The 22,029-nt window shown below is 33.5% G+C and overlaps 1 protein-coding gene across 15 annotated transcripts; it reads left to right on the top strand.

The window, feature by feature from the left end:
- The first annotated feature begins 229 nt into the window (after positions 1-229).
- LOC128187822 (nucleolar protein dao-5-like) lies at positions 230-22,000 on the top strand. Of its 15 annotated transcripts, none has more exons than XM_052858434.1 (15): positions 230-313; positions 10,325-10,495; positions 11,435-11,533; positions 12,517-13,116; positions 13,392-13,541; positions 13,630-13,683; positions 13,790-13,940; positions 14,223-14,377; positions 14,579-15,722; positions 16,500-16,697; positions 17,091-17,260; positions 17,714-17,813; positions 18,162-18,233; positions 19,448-19,482; positions 20,650-22,000. In XM_052858434.1, the coding sequence occupies exons 2-15, from the start codon at positions 10,463-10,465 to the stop codon at positions 20,674-20,676; spliced, it is 2,988 nt and encodes a 995-aa protein (XP_052714394.1). In that variant the 5' UTR covers positions 230-313; positions 10,325-10,462; the 3' UTR covers positions 20,677-22,000. The 15 variants fall into 15 exon arrangements, with proteins under 15 accessions (XP_052714394.1, XP_052714401.1, XP_052714400.1 ...); XM_052858441.1 differs by having other exon boundaries at positions 280-301; XM_052858440.1 differs by lacking the exon at positions 230-313 and adding an exon at positions 2,811-2,949.
- The last annotated feature ends 29 nt before the right edge of the window (positions 22,001-22,029 follow it).

The raw sequence follows: 22,029 nt of genomic DNA, 5'->3' as shown, positions 1-22,029 counted from the left end.
GACCCCTTCAGAACAGCGCATGCTCTGAACATATCCCCCTCCCCCCCCCAAAAAAAATCACAAATTTGTATAGGCTATGTAGTATCTTTGACACTTTGGCAATCTGCATTGTATCCTCTGGTAATCTATAAAACTGTCGATGGACCCTTATGCCGTGCCCCTGAAAAGTGGCCAATGATACGAAACCTTTCACGAACGACTTGATAATTATTTACTGGTCCCCATCTCAATCTCACGGAGGAAAGGGGGGCCGAGTACCAGAAGCTTATCAACGTGCTAACAAGTCGACGCCGTCCATCAGGTGAGAGAACAGGTGAGTCTCGCTAATGAAATAATGTTCCAACGTGAACGATTAGGCTCTACTCAAATTTCAGTTGTTTTTTTTTTTTTTTAATTTTATGTGTATATTCAATGCGAAGAATTTGGCGCACAAAAAGGTTAAGTAATAATAATGTCATATTTAAAAACGAGAATTATAACCGGTGTTAATCCATTTGGACTTTGATCAAATTCTATACAATTCACTTTTTTGTTTTTCTGAATTTGTTTGTGTTGAATTAAATACACACCATCAAATTATATATAGATCAGTTCCTTTATATCATAATTCAAGTTACTTATATGATATATACAGCATCATATGATAGCATATTTGAAAATTGTCTCATAATAGACAGATAGAATTTAAAAAAAAATCATTCGGTAGTTTGTCTATTCACTTTATGCATAACATACACAAATGAAAATGAAAAAAAAACCTGCATATATAAGGTGTACCCCCACTACAATATAATTGCTCTCTATTTTACACGACTACAAAAGTGTCATATCAAATTATGAAATATTGAATCTTTCAATAGTATGACTACCGGTAGTCACTTTATGCATTATGAATACTTATAAGTATGTACAACAATGTCTTTCAGTACCTTGTAATTGCAATGATGCTTAGCATTGATTGTTTTAGCTAAGATGACAAATATGCAATTGCAGAAAAGTATTTATTAAGAAATAAATTAAAGTAGAATGAACTATGATAATTCAATTAAAAGGTTTATCATAAACATATATAAGGTGTACCTACCCCGTTACTCTCCCAGTAGCCAATAGCTGTCTATTACACACGACTACAAAAGTGTCATATCAAATTACTTCGTGTAAAAAATGGAAACCTATTTAACCAGTTTTTAATGACACATATACAATTTTTGATGGAGTTTCTATGAAATTGATATTTGATATCTCAGTGAAGAATTATACATGTATGAGTCTATATAGTAGGATTTTATACCTTTTTTTTTCTGAAAGCAAATTTGTGTGGCCATTGTGTATTACATGTAAAGAAAAGGATAATACTTATTCTGCCTTCAAACTTTAAACATGTTTAATGATAAAATTGGAAAATGAAAAATTATCTGAATTGATTATAGTTTGATATAATGGTAGACATTCCCAATTAAATTTGTGTATATAGCTACATTGCATTAAATACTGGTGCTCTGTTTGGAAACAGATTGAACATCTTCATTTGAGTGCAATTCTGTCAATAGTTCACTTCTCTAGTTGGTACACGGGCATCGAAGGACACTGCATGCATGAGAAATTAAACACCCAGCATTTTTTGAATTATTTAAAACACTGACATTTTTAGCGGAGCATAATAGTTAATGGGGTGTAGATTATCATCTGAATGCCATCTGCTCACTCTGGTATTTCAATATTGAATACAGTGATGAAAAACAGACTCAACCAAAAAAAAAAATTGCTTGATCCATAGTTTACTTTTCTTAAAATCTAGCTAATACACTTTAAAACTGTTTTGAAATCTCTTCATTACTTAAATGCCTTAGAGCTAGACAACACAAGTGAAAAGTAAATACCCCACGTATTGTCAGTGACGACTGGTGTAGCTACACTGTAGCTATAAAAACATTTTATGAGCTTGAAAAAAAAAAAAATAGCCAATGAATACTCAATATGACATGCGATATATCTCAGGATTGTGGTTGATCAGGGTGCTAATAGTTATGATACATATTGATTAAAATATTTCTATGCAACAAAATTCCACAATTCTGCTCCTTTAATTCAATGTTAATTGATAAAATGGCTCAATGTCTGTCAGTGACAGATTGGTCAAAAAGGATATTGTAGATTAATGCTCAGAAATCTCTTACTACTATTTTTAGACACACTCAGTCTCATTAGTTCTGTATGATGAGGCAGTGGTCTGGAGCAGGAAATAGGCGGCTAATTTTAAAGTGACTCTACATTCATTATACCATCTGACTTTTACTGGTTAAATTTACTCATGTATTACAAGTATCTGCATTAAAATGGCTCTTGTGATTGAATGATATAATTTATGTAAGTTTGTCATAAGTACAAGTACTTTAATACTGCATTATTGTGTAACTGCACAAAGTACTTAACAATGCATCAACTTTATAAGTTTGATTCTTATAAAGATTAAATATGTTTCTTAAATCTTCAGAAATTTATATTTTTTGGATGTTTGATGTCCAGGCATTATCATAAATAATATGTGTACTGAGCATTATAAGATTCTGTGAAAAGCTGCAAGAAGAATGCCTTTTTCTAAAAGGTCTCCCTCTAAGTTATTTTGCATTGTCTTTGTAATTTTAGTGAAGCATAGTGATTCTACATCAAGTTTGGTCTGTTTACAATTACCCGGTATATGTCATGGACGACTTAGTATTTAACCCTCTTTCGATCAAATTTAGACTGGCTGATATCATGGAGTAACATTGCAGAAAACATTGATCTCCTTCATAGATAAGGCTGTCTGCTGAATGGGGTTGCAGAAGATAAAAAAATGTTAACAGATCAATTTTTCCATCTTGGTTTAGAAAGATTGTTGGGGATGTGATGTACAGTGTACTTGTGTGTCTGTGTAGATACTTTGAGGGAACTTCTAAAATAAACTGTGTGAGTAGCCATTTCCTTGTCTGTGTTCTGAGTATGTTTACGCATCTGTTAGACATTAATGATCTTTATGATTGAAGTTAATGAAACTCTAGAATCTCTGTAGGGGGTCTGAACAACAAAACATTTGTATTTATTGGTCAATTAAGGTACCAGTATTACGCAGAAATGGATTCAGTTTCATAAAAATGTAACAATTACATTCCAGCAAGGAATTTATGCCCATGATTTTTGTAATTCTTTAATATGTGTTGAAAAAAATATTTCATTATGGAAATTGTTTCTCCTGTTATGTTTTATTTATCGCTGCAGATAAAATTTCTTTTGACGTAAAGTGCATACAGAGTACTAGTTTAAAAGAATTTGATGCAGCGTGGCCTGCGCTTATGTAAAGGAAAGTTGAAGGAAACTATATAAATTAGGTTGACACTCATTTATTATAGCTAGTATTACATGTATTTGATTTTGGTTTATATTGTTGCTATTATATGGTTAAATTGCATGAACAGACTGTGTAGTTTCAAGTTTTAATAGCTCTATACAGGTAGGATTTTGAAGATATATATTACATGTAGCATGAAAATAAAAGATCAGTTAAAGAACTTTTCCCACATTGAAATTGAGATTTCTGTTTACTCAGGGAAAAAAAGGATGCCATGTTTTCCTTGAAAATAGAAAAGTTGTTAATTATATTTACAGGTGTCCATTTTATTGACAATCCTTTGTTGGTTGCTGTGAATAAAAAGTGATAGATGGTGTACATGCTTTTGAAGTTACTTGGGCACAGTTTGAATTATGCATGCATTAATCTACATTGGCCATTGTGTTTGGCCATTGTGTTAGCTAGCTCTTGTCCCACTTCTTTTAAGACAAGATATTACCCCTTGGTCCTGTTTTTGTTTTTCTTTTTTTGCCCAAATTTGGCATCAGTTTGTATTAATGGTGCTTTGGACTAAAAGCAGGAGAATGTTTGAATTTCCTCAATGTTAGCAAAATTTGCATTGTAGTCTCTTTTTGTCCTTTACAACTGCTTGTTTAAAAACCCAAATAATTTAACCTTTAATATAGGAAGTTCCAAGTGTTGGGCTAGGAGTTTGATTAATTTACATATGAATTTATATGGACTGAATTGATAAAAAGGCTAGGGTTGTTTTATAGTGGCCATGTTTGTATAAGAATTAAAGGGTTTAAAGCTGATACTCTTGGTATTTAGCTCTAGATATATGTACCTGACTTCTGTTTTATTTTTAAAATAGCCTTGTTTTTCCATTTAAATGCCTGTTTCTTCTTGGTAAATCTATTTTAGTGAGATAAGACTTGCTGGATAAATAAAGAAGCCCTGAGAAAACTTTTATGTATTCTGCATTGTGTCAATATTAAATGCCAAAATGTATGTACACACAGAGAAAGAAAGAGTCGAGGAAAACACAGCTAGTGTAACAACGATTTCTTCTTGAATTTCTCAAGGTGAAACTAACTAAAGTCTCGACAGATTCTTCCTCACCGTAACATCCTATAATCAAGACTCGATAGGATACAGTAAAATACTTACAGGATACGTATATATATATACAATAGTGCATTTAAGGTGTCTGTCCCTGAAGATAAATCCTGTTACGTGAGTGCTAGGAATAGCAAACTTAATGATTCAATGACGGATACTGTGTTACAAAGAAATATAATATTTGGTGGTCTTTGTGCTCAGAAACAACTTGGAATATACATGCATATTTCTTAAGGTAATTCTTACTTAATCTCACTTGTATGAAAATAAGGACTGCAGTGATATTTTTAAGTATTCATTATTTTGAGTATAAGACCAAGTTGTCATGAATTGTACAGGTACATGTACATGTATTTGGTGTCAAAGAGAGAGAGAGAAAGAGTGGAAGGAAGGAGAGAGAGAGAAAGAGGAGGGAGAGAGAAAGAAGTTTGAGTTTTTGTCCTGGTGGTCAAGTGTACCAACATCTTTCTACTTTAAATGACCCTCTGTCTGTCTGTCTGTTTATCTGTCTGTCTATCTCTCTGTCTCTCTCTCTCTCTGACAATTGCCATTAATATTTTTCTGTCTTTGCTGGTATCATTCACTTTTCTTAAGTAGCACAGATTTAGGGCAGAATTGGAGGTTTGAATGCCAGGGTTTTCCTAACAGGCAAGTGATTGCTGGAGATTTAGTTAACAAGAGATCAACTCTTTGAGGAGTTTAATGCTGAGATAGGCAGCCTTGTTTGTATTATCTGACATTACAAATTTAAAGTCTTCTTATTCATTGTTATGTCATCATCCCTAAGCATTCCTTAAAGCCCCCATGACCTTCAGTCTCTATTGTCATTCAGAAATCACTCATACATGTATACAGGATGTTTAGTCTTAATTCATGTTTTTAGAGCTGTTAAATATCTGTATTAAATCTGTAGCTCTCTTGATCTTAAATATATGAAACAATAATTCTGAAAGGATAAATTAATTGTAAGAGTTAATACAGTACCATTTGGTGTTGGGAAAAAATAATTTTGAAAGAATAAATTAATAGTGAAGAAGAAGAAAAGTATTGTGACATGGAAAGTTGTGAGTATAATTATCTTTTATGTACATGTACTAGTATTTAGAGGCAATAGAATTTAATCATTTAAAGGAAAAGGTGAAATAAGATGCTTGATGTTCAGCTCTGTCTAATGTTTTGATGAAATAAAAACCAACAGATTTAAAATATATGAATGCTTTATTAATGAAAATTCAAATTGTTATAGATATAGATTTATTTCCTGTAAAAAATCAAAGGCCAGATGTAAATGAAATCTTAAACATCAGTTAGAAAACTTCCTATACTGCCATGAAACCAAAAGTAGTCACTGGTACACGAGTTATTTCCCTTGATAACACACTCTGACATAAATTGCCATATTAGGGCAACCAGTATGTAATTATTTTGATAATCTAAAAACCTCATGACTCATGTGGAAAAAAAATCCAAACAAAGTATGACATGTCGTATCAATCATGTGCATATACCAAGTGTAACATTGCGTATGCACTGTTAAGCATATTAAAGGTTTGACGTGTAGATTTAAACACTGAGTGACAATTAGGCTTGTTCAATACATTCAGAATTTTTTTTCCCCCATGGCTTGCACAAATTTAGTCTGGTTTGTTTTCCTAAACTTCGGGTTATTTGCATATTGATTTTTATGTTTGAAGTAAATATTATTAGCTGAACGCAGGTATTCTTTAAATATTTTTCAAAGGCAATGTCCAATAATTACATCACGGTCGCTCTTATTCTGTCGTAACTGCCAATGTTATCAATCTCTACACTTTCAGACGCAAGTCCATCTTGAGTTTATCACATGCTTAGCCAACAGTTATTATGCAGACTATAAGCCTCAAGGAAATGCACCTCCTTCAACTGAAGATTTTTTTTTTTACATTCCCATCAATTATCAGTTGAGTTCAACCCTCACGGTAGTACTTTTCTGTTCACCATCAGAAATTTCTTCATTCAGCTGGCTGTTTTTACCCTTTCAGACCTGATAATAGCAATATATAGTTATTATGTACATGTTATGTACCTGGTGACAATACACAGGTTTGACAGGTAAATGGAGCTTACCTGTATCTCAGATGTTATCGGCCGACTCTAATGGAGAGTAAGCTTAGGGTCAGGATTGATAGAATTTTGTTCATTTGATGATTAAAAGTCTTTGTATGGAGATGTGTTTAGTTACCTTAACTGCACTTCCTTAGGTTGACTATAGATTTATATTATATTAGGAAAAAGGAGTGATTTTTGTATGGACTCGCAATTCCTTTTCCCTGTGGAGAGTGTATCAAGACTTCAGTGATTTGCAATTTCGGAAATAGTTTTCATTTCGCCTTATTACTGGAGTATCAGATTGTAAGTGGGCTATTTTAAAGATCTTCTGAATTATTTGTTATCAGGTTCTGTGATAATTGAAGTGTGTGGATTGTATCAAGTGTTGAAGGGTTCATACCTGTTAGAGGTAGGTGACATTCCTTCTCTCTCCTTCAGGTAAAATTCTGATTTTTACTATGTAGTGTATGTGATGATACATGTCATATGGTTATAGGTAGTCCATAAACTATCAAAAGGTTATGGAAAAGTCTATCACTTAACTACCCAACCCCAAATCTCACACCATTTCACTAGTATATAAATTTTTTTTGGGGGGGGGGGGGGTAGGGCTTTTTACCTGATGTAATTATAGTACTTTCAATAGATGGTTCATGTATTTTTAAAGCAAATCAATTTGATGTCCATGATGAACTTAGAAGTAGATGAATTTGCTAACACCGTAATGCAATACATATGTTAAATTAAGACTTGGGTGTATGTTTAATACAATATTAATGGCTGGTAACTCGATGTACCTTGAAAAGACATTTTGCACTTTAGTGTGTCTGTGCACTGTTTTCGTTTCATGATAAGGGATCTGCTTGCACAATTTCTGCCGGTAGTGAAAATAAAAGGAAAAAGATGCATGCATGAAAACTACACTCGTAATGGATAAAGTTCATGGCTACATGTATTTGTATGATATTCCATAATGGAAGTTTGGCCTGTTTCCAGATTTGTAACACTGTACATGTCATGAAAAAGTAAAATGATGGTTTAGAAAGCACAAAGCACATGGTTCTGACTTGTCATAGTTGCTTGGCCAGGAACTGATAGATCCCTGGTTTAAATCCTACATTGTGCTCTTAATAATGGGTATCTTAAGTGCCTTTGGAAAAGACACATCATCAGCATATTGTCTTAATTAATTAATATACCCAGCTGATATTCAATGGCACTGGCTACTGCTGAGTGTTATTCTATTGGTGTCTTGGAAATTGATAAATCTGACATACTAATTACTGGTTCATTTATTTCAATTTATTTTGAAGAGTTAGATATAAAAAAGAGGAAGCTGGGACTAGATAAATTTTAAGGACAGCACATCCTCTCTGTTAACTGCACCAATTGTGTATTTCCTGAACAAGGCATGTATTAATTATTAATACACAATAGCGAATAATCTGCTCAGTACCTGGGTGTTCATAAAATGGAGAAAAAATATGGCAGTTATAATCATACATGAAGGAAAGGAGGCTTAATATATACTATTTTAGAATGGGTGTGTTTAGCTTATGAGATAATAGTGATTGCCTTTATATTATCTGATTAAGTGTTTGAATTTTATTTTTGCAAATGTTATCATGTTTTATATATAGGTAAACTTAGATAAGAAATGAAGACTTAAAATTATACATTTCAGTAGCACAAAAGCACTTTTATTTTCAAAAGTGAAATCGTTGACTCATATCCCTCCGTCACAACAAATGCCCACTCATACACACATGATTGATTGCAGATTTCATAATTAGATTTTTTGCTAAGTTAATGCACATGCAGTTCTATCTGTTTGTGCTTGTACTTTGCAAAGGTGTGCCCAATATATGAGGAGACATGTTGTAATATTTTTTTGAATTTTTAATATGGACCAAAAAAAAGGTGGGGGGGGGGGGGGGGGGGGGCTTTCATCATACCTTGGTCACAGACAACAACCTAAGTAAACCTAGTAATTCGGCCAAAGAATTAATTAATTACCAGATAAGAAAAGGATAAATTGCTTGATTTGCGGAACTAAGTACTTCATGATCAAAAGGACAGCGAAAAGGTCTTATCAATGAAATGCAAATGTCTGGTTGTGTGTGATTTTGTGTACAAATTTAGGGCCCTTTTTGATATGTTTATATTGATTACGACAGTGTAATTTGCATCAATCTGTTGTAGGGACAGGTGATATCATTATTTTTTGTGTGTAGCTGTCATTAATCTGAACACTGAGCATTATGCAGTTTTTCTGCGGTGTCGCTCCTCTAGGATTTTTACGATGGGTTGTGGGGTTGTGGTCTGCATATTCTTTTTTTTCCCGTCTGGTGACTTTGCGTATATCCTAAAGGTGAAACTCTATCTTTGCTATATAGTCTGATAGTAGCAACTTAATACGTTAACTTGATTCCCACACTCATTCAAGCACATGATACTGGAATATTTTTACTCAGTTGCTGACACCCAGCTGATAGTCCGTTTTTGTAAAAATCTGCATGTGCATACCTGTGTTTCAGATTTCTTGAAAATACAAAGTACGATTAGCACACTTAAAAGTAGTACATGTAATTGTGAAGAAGAAACCACTTATTTGTTCAGGTATCTTCTATCTCATTTAAAGACACATTCAGGCGACCATCTTAATCTCTAGCTGTTGATTGAAGCCCAGGATGTTTGTGCGATTGTTTATCTGTTTGTGTCACACAAAGCTGTCTTGTTTTGACAGTAACCAAAACTGTACAGTGAATTAGATTAATAAAATGAAGACTATATTATTTATATACACATGTATTTGTATATCAAGCAAAGTGTGGATCCATAATTACTAGTATCTTGTTGAAAATGAAAAACTATTCCTAATGTATTGGTAGATTTAAAATGCAACCCCCACCCCAAAAATTGTTTTTTAAATTATATTCTGGTTTAAAAGATATATGTTATCTGTCATATGTGAACTTGGTCTGCGCATATTTCACATAATTGAAAGAATTTTTTGGATCAAAACAAATGTTAAATATCAGCGGTGTTGGCAGACTAGAGTTAAAGGTACAGTTCTTCATGAATTACATTGTAATCTGTACATTTGATATCTTTTAATACTATATTTTCGGATTGATATGTATAAGCTATACTGTCTCTGGAACAATTCAATACCCACAGATGATTATAATTTGTACAGGGTCTTGTCTTAATTAAACCTGTCAGCAATTAATTTGGCCAGAGATGTTTTTTAAGAAATAAATACATTCTTAACTAAAAAAAATATGTTGAATGAGTCAACATGAACTGACGTGTCCTCCAGACCTTCACACAAAAGTAAATCAATAATCTTAACAAACGGATGAGGGAAAGTGAAGGGGCTGCTTTCGTTTCTGCGGTGTGTAAAGCGACTGTTCTTACAAGATCGAGTCTTGCTTGATTGGTTTCTACTAGTCTTGAGAGTGGTGGTGTGGGCAACTTCTTCAATAAAGGCCTGTCAACAGTTCCATTAATCAGGTAGTCCCGAATACATTTGTGCAGATCGACAGGAGGTATTTCAAAATCTGCAGTGAGCTATTGGTTTATAATGTTGTGCAACAACTGGAAGGGATTTTCCTTTTATTTTTATGGTGCTTTGTTTTGCAAGTGACAGATGAACAATACATTCATAAGGGATTGAAATAAAAAAAATTGTTATGATCGTAGCTGAACAAATCTGGAAGGATCGAGCTGTTAAGAATGATAATTCACATGGACTTTAAATGTGTATTTCTTCTTTTCTTCCAGAAAGGAAACGAAAGTGGACTGCAACTAGACAGATAAAGAAGACCTTGATTTGAAAGGTCAAGGGCTTTCATCAGGGTCGTGTCAGGCCATAGAGCCTGTCTGTATCAAACTGTCAACCTAGATAGAGATATAGTGAAGATGGCAGAACAGAAAAGAGCTCATCTGAACAGGGTAAAATCTAGACACAAGCTCTTTATAACAGCATATGAATTATATCTTATATTTTACTTATATATCTATTTTTTGTTGTTGAAAATTAACAAAATGAATATATTTTGATGTACTGTACTCAATACTTATATTGAATATGTAATCAGATTATTATTATTATTGACAACAATTTTTATCATGATTCTGTAACATGGTCACACTATATATTATCTTTTTTTTTTCGTGTTTTATTCATATACATGCAACCCACATTCAGCTTTCCCACTATAATTATAGTGCAGGGTTCTCAGATGACTCGATCAGGATGTGCTTAATTGAAATACGATGTACCACTGTAATAAAAGATAGAGAGTAAGGGGAAGGAATGGTGATTAAAGATTTACATGTAGATGATCAGGGAAAGAGTGATATTGGATATAGGGCTGCAGATATCTATAAAGTTAAATTAATTGATCAGGAAACATAATCAACAATCGATATATTCTAAACATCAGTCTGAGAGACAATTGATGCTTGTATCATGATCAGAAGATCAGGCCCTGTGACACGTTGAATTGAAGCCATACCAGTATTAAGGATAGCTAGAAAATTTGAAGCTAAATTACATAAAAATCAATTTCATTTAAGGTAGCGATCATCAATACAGGAACATTTATTGATTCAGAATTACATTTCTATAACCATTAAATCTTTATGATATTTTTAAATAGAAAGGGGATCAAATCCATTAATGAAACCAAATTTTTAATATTGATGAGTATGGTATATAGGAGGGGTTACAAATCAACTTAAATTTGTAATTATATGAAAGAGCCTGATCTATTATTGCAGGGAATCTTTGTTCTCTGATGCAACTAACCAAAGTTCAGTTCGTAGAGAATTGTGGTTTAGTGTTTTGAATGCATGACTGCATGGTTTATATGTGTCTGTTTTGTCCAGAGCATGGAAAAAAGCTTCGAGGATTTACTCACGGGGCTGGATGATGAGTTTGAGCCAGATATAGATGACATCTTCACAAACTATGATCATCTTCCTGAGGTTTGTCATCTTGATATATTCCAAGGCTAGCCATTGGCTGGCAGAATTTCTTACCTTGGTACTGATTTGCTAGACTTCAATCTTTGCAGTGTTAATTTTATTGGCCATCTCTTTACATTTCCAATCACTCAGCTTCGAGAAGGGGGATGTTTAAGACCACACAACCTTATCTCTGAGGAATTTTGCTTATTAGAAATTATACAGTAGATTTGTTAATCCCATCCCTTATTAATTCTAAAATTCCATGATGTTTTCTAACACTATATATTATATATTATAAGACTGTTATTTTTGAAAATGTTGTTTATAATCATAACTTGTCTGATAAATTTCTTAAATGAATTTGATGTGTTTGCATATAGTGTTGCACATGCAGTTTATTCTGTATTTATTATAATTATGATATTTATTGTACAGTATTTGCCTTTGTAAGCATTTGACCAACTGATATAAATATGTCAGCACATCTTTTCTACCCATTACTGTATTAACTCGACTTACTCATTCTTTATGTAAAGCCCAAATTTTCTAAATTCATGATTTTTTACATTGCACAATTATTTATTTAATTGTAAAATGTAGAGTTCAAGGACAAATATTTATTTAATAAGTCAAGTTAGAAGAGATAGCTGTGAATAAAAAAGTTTTAACTGAATTTTATATATTTTAATAACATTTCGAAGTGTTATATTCAGATTTGAAATGATTGAATACCTTTAAAAAAGTTTAAAAGTTTTCACATTCATGAATGAGGCATGGTAATACAGTACATGTAGTAAGATAAACTACCAGAAACTTTATACACTTCTTATAGGATCAGAAATGAAAACATTGGCATATACATGTATTGTGCAGTAATACCACCCCAAATTTACAGTAATTGTTTAAATATAGATAACATGACTTGTTACATGTATGCATTAGAAACGCAACTGTGTGATGATAGAAGCACTAGATGCTAGCATGTTTGCTTGGATTTGCAGAAAGTTACAGATGCCACATTTAATGCTATGGCTTTTCAAAAACCAAAAAGTCCTACCCCTACATCTTCACGGCAGAAGGAAGAGGTTGAAGAGGACGAACCAAGTCCTGGAAAAGTCCAAATGGAAGAAGACTTAGACATTCAGTTACCCAGGGTAGCAAAAAACACAGACCCTGGAATTCAGAGCGAGAGTGAAGATGAGGAGCATGAACCATCAAATGGGGAGTTGGAATTTGTCTCCTCCATTCAGGAGGGGGAGGAGGAGGGAGAAGGGGAGGTTTACGATGCCTCCAAGTTGATCTTGCCTTCTGTTGGGGAAAGCAGCACAGATGATACTCTGCTTGGAAATGTGGAGCTTGAAGAAGATGAAGAGGAAGAAGAGGAAGATCTAGAAGAAGATGAAGAGAAGGAAGAAATTGAGGAGGAAAAAGCAGAGAGTGAAGATGACAGTGAAGGAGAGGACATGGAAGACCAGACCCAAACAAAGGAAGAAGGAAAGTTGAGGGACCAGAAAGACCTGACAATGTTTTCAGGTCTGGACCAAGACGACTCGGATCCTGATATTGATAAGTTGGTAGCAGAGTGTGATTTCCTGCCTGAGGTTTGTGCTATGCTCCTAGGTCTTGCAAAATTTATTTTTGGACTTAAATGTTTGGTAGATCTTTTAGAATTCCCGTAACCTCTTTCTGAAATGTGTGTCGTGAAATGCTTAGATTATTTGTTTGAAATAATTTAGCAGCTTTTGTGTTTGGCTGTTTTGTCACAGCACTAATTTGAATTTGAACTAACTGCATCACAAACTATAGGTGATGAACATTGTTTATTCAGTAAGTGCATGAAAGGCTGTAATTAATTCTTATGATTCTTGCTTTATAGACTGTCACAGACTCCACTATCAATGCAATGGTGGATAGGAATCGACCTTTGGCCAAGTCTTACAGACAGAGTCAGGAAGAAGAGAGTGATGAACAGGATGAGGAGGAAACCATGGAAACAGACTCCGGCCCAGAAAGCAGCCCTCCACCGGTAAGGGAATTATTAATGAATTTTATTTATAGTCTCTTTTGTTCCACTACAATACTTTTTACTTATAGCTGAATTTTTAAAATTTCAGGAAGTAAAAATAAGAGTTCAAAAAGAGGCCAGTTTAGATTTCTCGGTTCTTGAGGTGAGTTATTTATCATAGAGTGATATATGAATTTAATGAAACATACCGAAGAGTTTATTCTGACATATTAAATTTGAATAATTTATTGATTCTTGAATGTGTTTAGCCTGACAGCAACCATCTTGATGTGGATATTGGGAAGCAAAAGACCAATTTGAGAAAGAAGGGTTCTCTGGCCAAGAGGAGGAAACCCACTCGATCAACTGTCAGGAGCGCTCTTTTGTCAGGGGAGGAAACATTATTTGTAGATTCCACAGGTAAACTGCAAAAAATTCTCATAGTTTGGATTTGTGTAATGGTTTAGTAACATGGCAAAATAAAATCTAACAAATTATTTGCAATGAAATGTAAAAAGCAAGACGTTACCCCTAAAAGATATGAAGATATTTATAGAGCCAATCTTTTTGTAAATAGGAATTATAGCTTAAGTATCGGACCAACCATAAACATAATGTCATATAATATTTTAATAAACTTTCATTGCATACGAAATTTTTGTAAAAAATTAGAATATGTGTAATTTAACCTGTTTGTTATAGAACCAAAAGTGGAGAAGACTAGCAGGAAGGATGATGAGGATGATGTGTTTGGTCAGAGAACTTCAACTTCCTCTGTTGAAGGAGCTCCAACTTCACCCCCAGCCAAGAAACCCAGTAAAGTCATGGTGCCGCTACCAGGATTCGGGGGTCCTGTGGTCAGTGTAATATTGATTTATCCTTAAACTTAGATGACATCATTGTTATCTTTCAGTTAAATGCACTTTATTAAATAAAATTCAAATCAATGTAGGGTGTATTGATATTTGACTTCTTTGTGCCTATGTATTTCTAACAGGAATGTCATTATTCAGTAGATAGATTGTAGTTTTAAAGAACAGAGTGTTTATTGATTTTAGCCTGCGCTTAGAAAGAGATCAGAGGAGCAGCATGAGGCAGAAATGGCAGTAGATGAACCAAAGAAGAAGGACTTCAGGAGTTATGGAGTTAAATTACCTGTGCCACAACTGCCAAGGAAAAGTGAATTTGAGGACACTCCAAGTAAACCTGTTTTGAGGAAAGTTCCCAGGAAAGACAGTGCTGAGAAGCAGGAGACGGAAGTACAGTATGATGTATCTTCTTTGAAATCAGTGAAAAAGGAAGCCAGAAATTCAAAAGCGGATTTGGAATCTGACGTGTTCTTTGAGAAGCCCGCTTTACGTCAAGTAGCTAGAGACGATAATAAGGATAGAAATTCTTCGAGTGAAATGACATTTGAAAAGCCTGCATTAAGAAATGTATCCAGACCAAGTCTGGACAAATCAAATGAAACGGACGTGAAGTTTGAGATTCCAGCCCTGAAACAAGTGTCCAGAGAGAGAGGAGAAAGCAATAAATCTGAGACAGATAGTGATAAAACATTTAGCAAACCACCTCTGAAATCAACACCCAAACCATCAGAGGAAAGGTCTGCACCAATTTCTCCTAAAACGCCAGAACCTAAAACATTCGAGCTGCCTAGTTTACGGCCAACCCCCAAAGCGAGCAGGAGCAAGCCAATGGATACTCAACAGGATGTGGGCTCATTCGAAAAACCGTCTCTGCGTAATGTGTCAAGACCACTGGAGAGGAAGAACTCGGGAGAAGCAGGATCATTTGAGAAGCCTGCCCTTAGAAATGTTGGCAAACCTCCACTGCCTGAGAAAAGGATTTCCATTGCTGAAGATGATAGCGAGGACAAACACAAATTTGATGTGCCTGCTCTTCGAATGGTACCAAGGGACCAAAAACCTACCGAAACTCTAAGGAACATTTCCCGAGGAGAAAAGGAGTCTGATGTAGAGGTTAATCGTAGACCCTCTCTGAAGTCTACACCTCGCAAAGATCCCATAAAGGCAGAAGAAGGTAAAGAAAATCCATCTTGGCTTAAAGACATGAAACTGAGGAAAACTAGGAGTCAAGCGGACGACATCAACAATGTGGGTGAAAGCAGGGAGAAACCAGAATGGCTTCAGACAGCCACTGAAAAGAGAGAAAAAGCTTTAGAATCCCTCAATTCTAAGGGTAAGAGGACATCAGAATGCTTTTCCAAGAGTTGATATACCACTTTATTTGTTTATATCATTATCAGCATAACTACCTTTAACAAACTGAAGAACTATGTATAGCTTATTTCAATATCATTCTAATATGTTTTACAATGTCATTAGATGTATATTTCATTGAGTCATTTATTACTCTGACTAGTCTAAGAATAATAATTTTTAATCTTCAAAGTTACCAGTATCTGTTTAAATGTGTAATGAGATTTGGTCTTTAAAGGGGCATGGTCACGATTTTGGTCAAATTTTATTTTTCTGTTTTTATTATTTGCAATGCTTTAGAAATGCATTTCTAATAATCAAATGAAATTTGGGTGCCAGTCGTTGAGTTTTAAAAAAGATACAGAGCTCACAATTCTTCGTCGTTTAAACAAAGCTTGTGCCCTGTTTTTGTTTACATAGGTTCAATATACCAGTAAAAAATCTTTTTAAAGCTGGTTTGTCTATCTTATTATTCATTTAAAGCATAAATAAACAGTTCCTAACGATTAACACATTTATTTAAGGTCTAAAACTAGAATTTTCATTTCAACGTTCAAAATGTAAACAAACGCTTTGTTTACATAGCGAAGAATTGTAAGCTCTGTAACTCGCTTATAACTCATCAAATGACACTCAAATTTTGGTTGCCTATTAAAAATGCCTTACTAAAGCATTGTAAACATTAAAATTGAAAAAATAATTTTTGACCAAAATCGTGACCATGCCCCTTTTAAGAAGTATTTTTCTTATTGTATAGAAAATAAAACAAAATCTAGCTCAGAAAACAAAGTGCCTTGGTTAAGCCGAGACAATCTCAAGAAAACTTCCACTCCCTTGCAAGAAAATAATGACAATTCACATTCCAATCAAGATGAAGTCAGAAAGAGACTCAGTTCTGTAGATACAAATGGTGACTTGGATATTCCTTCAAGGGAAAGAACTCCATCAAAGAAGGGTATATAAACAAAGTTCAGCAGTTGCAGTCTCTGGTGTGAAAATTGTCTCTTATTTTGTTCATTTTTATATGCTGCATGTGTCCTTCATTTTTGCTATTATACTGTACTTTGTACAATATTCTGGAATGATTTTTTTTAACTAATTAAGTGTTGAATTACTCCATGAATCAAGATATCAAATTAAATGAAATATTAAAACCTATATGCATGCGAAAAAAAATATTTTTATGACACATGTAATAGTAATATAATCAAGAAGGTTGAGCTTGTTTTCAGACCTTAATACATGCTTGGAAATATGATTTTTAGTGATAGAAATATAACCAAGATTGTAGTTTGTTTTCAAACAAAATAATGAATTTTATCACATAATTGGCTTCTAAATTCTGTAGATGATACAAGAGAGAATTATGTGCCAAGCTGGCAGCGGGCCAAGGACAATCGTCATGCATCTAATCCCAACCTAAACTTTGTGACTCCTTCCTCCAACTCGGATGAACCTCCAGACTGGAAAAAGGCACTGGCCGAGAAAAGGAAAACAAGACGAGACTCTGATACTCCGGTATGTACAATGTGATGAACTGATGACAATTTTTACATCTGTATTCGTTTGTAGAAATTAAAATCTAAGTATATATCTGGTGATTTTTCTTGGCTCATTTTTCCTTTCTAAAATAGGAGATTTTTTTTCCAATTGAGTGTACTTCTCCTTCTCCCTCCCTCCTCCATTGAAAAATTAGGAACTGAGTGATATTTTGTAAAACTGGAAGAAAATTCACAATTGAGGGAATAAACTATTGGAAAGAATTCTTAAACAGCCCCTTAAATTGATATACTCACATCTTCATTTCAAAATTATTGAAAGCATGTAGACGTATGACCATTAATCAAAATAAAAAATTAAAGAAGTTAAATTCAATTGTTTTGTGCTCTAACATTTTGGTTAACTAAAAATGTTGTTGAAATGCAAATACACTGAATCAGAGTGACAGAGAGTCTGTTTTTGGATGCTTAGGTCAAACCGGCCCCTGGGGCGGACAGTCAGGAGAAAGGACTCCCTCCTTGGAAGAAGGAACTGGCCAAGAAAGGAATGAAGCCCTCAGTTCCTGTCAAAAGTAGGCATTTTAACAGTAGCACTATAGTACATACTGTGTTAGCAGGGAAACTTTTGATAATACCTAGAAATGTGTGAATATCAGATGCTATTACTTCAACTATGTAAAACTATTCAGTCAAGGTATATTGTATGCAAGCACGTCCTAATTATTCATGTTATACCTACGTTGTGTTCTCTGCCAGAGAGAGAGTATTTTATATTTTCATAATTATATCATACGAGTATTGTATTAATAGTTTATTTATTTTTTGTATTTGATTCATCATCTTGAATAACCAGAGCATGACAATATATATTGATTGATGTATCAGTAGTGTGCATTTATGTACATATTTCATTGATGTAGCCTCAGCAGACTCGAAGAAAGTTGAACCCGAATGGAAACAAAAGGCCGCTGAGAAAAGAGAGAGAATAATAAGTAAGGATTCAAGTATTTGATTGAATGATCTGTTCAAGGTTATTATAAAATGGTCAAGGCAATTTTTCTAAAAAAAGCATGAACAAATGGTATCTTCATTGGCAAAAGTTGGGGTTCAAAATAAATGAGTAGGTTTACTACACAAATATGTTTTCTGGATAATGACAATGGATATATTGTAACAGAGGTGTACTCCGAGAAGGACTCTTGATAGGTGAGTGGTCACATGACACTCGTAATATTGCTCACCTTATCACTACACACCCACAGAAGGACCCAAGTATCTGTCTAAATATCTGTCCCCTTGTATTTGTACCAATCAGCACATTCACTGGATTATTGTTTGTTACACATCAAATCATTTATATTGGGATCAAAATGGTAGATGTTTTGTTGCATTACCTACTTCTGATAGTCTTTTAAACACCATCACCAGCCCAGAAAAGTGAAGTGGTGCAGTTTGTTACATGTAAAAATAGGGACTATTGATCTGCAGATGAATTGAACATTATGAAACTTATTTTTCGAGGTCGGATAGCATGTTTAAGAGAAAGTCTGGGGCAAGTTAAATGATGATATCAGTAGTAAATTGCCTGAAGGATTTTCGGTACAAATTTTTTTCCACAGAATTTGTGGAAATAAGATTATATAATCAGTCCAAAACCAGCACATTTTTTGTGTATGGCGTAAATTGCAGTTCTTTATGATGGTAGGCACTGTGGCTCCCAGGTCGTCCATCCAAATTTGGAAGCCTGGGACCAAAGACTGGGAGCTACAGACCTGAGGCAACTTGTACATGCCAACATTCTTGATTCACAACAACCTTTTTCCAGTATCATTCTGTATACTGACCTATAATTCATCACTTTTCATCAGATGCATCAATGTGAAAATAACTCGGTGAATTATGTGGTTTTTAATTCTAACTAATCGGCACAATTATCTTCCTTATCCTTATCCAATTTTTATAATGAAAATAAACCTTTATTTCATCATTATCATGTGAATCATCTTTACACAGGTTGGTCAAATCAAAGTGATGATTTCTAGGTAAAAATCAAAATCTGAGTGACTGGTGGGGGCAAAAAGCTAATGAGAAGGGAAATGAAGGGTCTTTGATCCCTTGTGACTTAAAGTATTAATGTCTGTGTAACTAATTGTGCCATTTCTGCTTTCTTGGTTGTTGAGATGTTTTGAATTTTCCAATTTTCCAGCCCATTTTAAGCCAGACCCAGATGATGAGGAAAAGGTATAGCATGGCAAGAGAAGCATTTAGTTTTGGCCAATAAATGACGGAACAAGTTAAATTAAAAAAAAGTTAGAAACCATCTCACCCTTCAAATTAAAATGTACCTGTATATCAATATTTGAATTGTGAAAAAACCAACAACAACAAAATCACAATTATATGATTATCAAATTGCAGTGGACTTTAGATAGGACAAAATTCTCAGTTTATTAAGAAGAAAAAAAGAGCATTAAATATCTAGCAAGACGGATAGTTTTTATCTCATTTTATGCAATATGTGGTTTCACTGTATGATTTTTCCTGTATCCAAAGTCTACTGTAGATTCATTTCAAAGATTTTTTTTTTACTGCAAGATGTTTATTATTTAGAGCAAGATTGTAAATAAATTGTGTGTTACAAGCATATATTGTCAACATATATTGAGCTTCATACTTTATTTTGGTTTATTAATGCATTTTATTGCATGTGCATATTTAGAATATGAATCAAGAATCAAGGAAAAACAATTTAAACATAAGAAACTGTTCTGTGAGCAGTTGTAACAGTAAACAGCTTTAAATGGAGTTTGATAAGAAACTTGATTAAAGCAGCTTTAGAAGCAGAAAATGGATAAACTTTCATTTTTTTGTGACATTTAACAGTTTTGTTGGTATTTAATTTCCTTGTTCAAAAATTAACAAAACTTTTAAACCAAATTTTTTAAGGAAATTTATGTCATTATTAAATGTTGTCATAATACTATGCCAAGGGAAGGAATTGATATAATTAAAAATTTCCTTTCTGATAAGATATTCAAAAAATTCAAGTAGTTTTGTTAATTACTGTAAGCATGTGTATGTTTTAAAAAGATTGAATGAATTTTACCCATTATTGTCAACTAATTGCTTTCTATGTCTTGTTAAATGTCTGAACACAGATGAAAATTATTTCTATAGTTTAGTCTCTAGATATTGAATAGAAGGAATACATGTATATACATATATCAATATGTTACTGGATAAAAAGTATTGGAAAAGCCGGAAGATTTTGTGAAATTTATTTGTCGTACGATTTTTTTTTGGTACTTTCCGTCTCAATTTATTTCCAATTTTGTTTTTATTATAGTTTAAGTAAAAAGTATATTTGTTTTTCAAAACGTAATGGTCAAACTTTTCCTCTACTTCCAGAAACAGGACTCTTCGATAAAACCCTGAGAAAGACGTAAAAGCCATGGAGGAAAGGACTACAGAGCTGCAATGACTACATTTAATCTGGTTCCTTTAGCATTTAAAATTGGAATGAACAATTTGCATCAAGTTTGTGCACATGCACTATTAAAATCATAGGGTAATTATGAAATGTAGCAACTCTCATACTTGTATAACCATTAGCCTACACATGCATTAGCTAATTGGAGAGAGTGTTTGTGTGTGATAAGAATGATATCGATACCAATTTTATTTAATTTGTGAAAGAGTACTTCGATGGTATGGGAATTTTTTTTTATCATGCAAAGCATGAAGACACTTAATTGTAGCCCTGTCTGTCTCTCCTATAGACTTCCCAAAGTATAGTCACAGTGTAAATGCAATTGCAAGCAGTGCTTACTCCTTGGATTTTTCCCCATTCTGATATTAATTAATATATTTTCACTTTGTTACATAGCTGAAAGGTTTCTTATAGTGTCAACAAAATAAATTGTCATATGGGTCAACATACATGTACATAATTTTGCTTTGTTATGTTTTTTCATAAATAAGTCAACCATTTGTATTCACATCATATGCCTAGATCTCAAACAAAAGCTATTTGTAAGTATTTTATTTTCACCCTTACCAATTGTTTCTGCAATTCATTTTACAGTTTGACTCAGAAAACTTATTTTTTCAGTGATTGCCCTGAATGATAAATGTTCATTAATTAACAGTCATTGAAATCAATGGCATTTAGTTATCTAGAGAGATAGCCAACACTAGCAAGCTAAAAATATATTTATTTTCAATTGATTTAGTTTTTACATGTCACTGTAGATTTTGACATTGTGATGTATATTTTTTAAATTTCCTCTCAAAGAGATGAACTTTTTCTCTAAAACTGCTACCCTACTAATGCTTTATGACAGAAAACCTGAAAAATAATTCATCTTCACTACAGTATAAAGCTCAAACTGCTCTTAGTAACATTCCATTCTATTTATGTAATGAATTGTTTGATTAATTATCCGTACCATGGCTACGCTAGTTCTTCCTGCTGAAGAAATGGAAATGGGAAATAAAAATAAAGTTCGTGTTTTCCTGATTATCGTACAAGTGGAATAATGTAACAAATATATCTATAATACTAGAATTACCCTTTAGATTAATGAAGAGAGGTATCCTGCGAGAAAATAATTCCTGGTGAATGTTATGATGGAAATAGAATGGGACCATATCTATATATTAAGCTTGGTTATTCTTGGCCATGTTTGCTCATTGTGATAGAAAGTGCTGAGGGTATTTTGATCCCTGGTTAAATAGTATTTTATAGATGATTTTTCTTTTAAAACAAAGGTTTATTTATATGAACTA

This window comes from Crassostrea angulata, chromosome 6 (genome assembly GCF_025612915.1).
Source record: "Crassostrea angulata isolate pt1a10 chromosome 6, ASM2561291v2, whole genome shotgun sequence".
NCBI classification, from domain to species: Eukaryota; Metazoa; Mollusca; class Bivalvia; order Ostreida; family Ostreidae; genus Magallana; species Magallana angulata.
The sequence above is the reverse complement of the archived record's forward strand: the minus strand, read 5'-3'. Positions and strand labels throughout refer to the sequence as shown.

Excerpts from the sequence above, each read along its gene's own strand:
- LOC128187822 (XM_052858434.1), top strand. The coding sequence starts at position 10,463 with ATGGCAGAACAGAAAAGAGCTCATCTGAACAGG. Across the intron at positions 13,117-13,391 it reads AGTGTGATTTCCTGCCTGAG|ACTGTCACAGACTCCACTAT; the intron begins GTTTGTGCTATG and ends CTTGCTTTATAG. Across the intron at positions 13,542-13,629 it reads CAGAAAGCAGCCCTCCACCG|GAAGTAAAAATAAGAGTTCA; the intron begins GTAAGGGAATTA and ends TTAAAATTTCAG.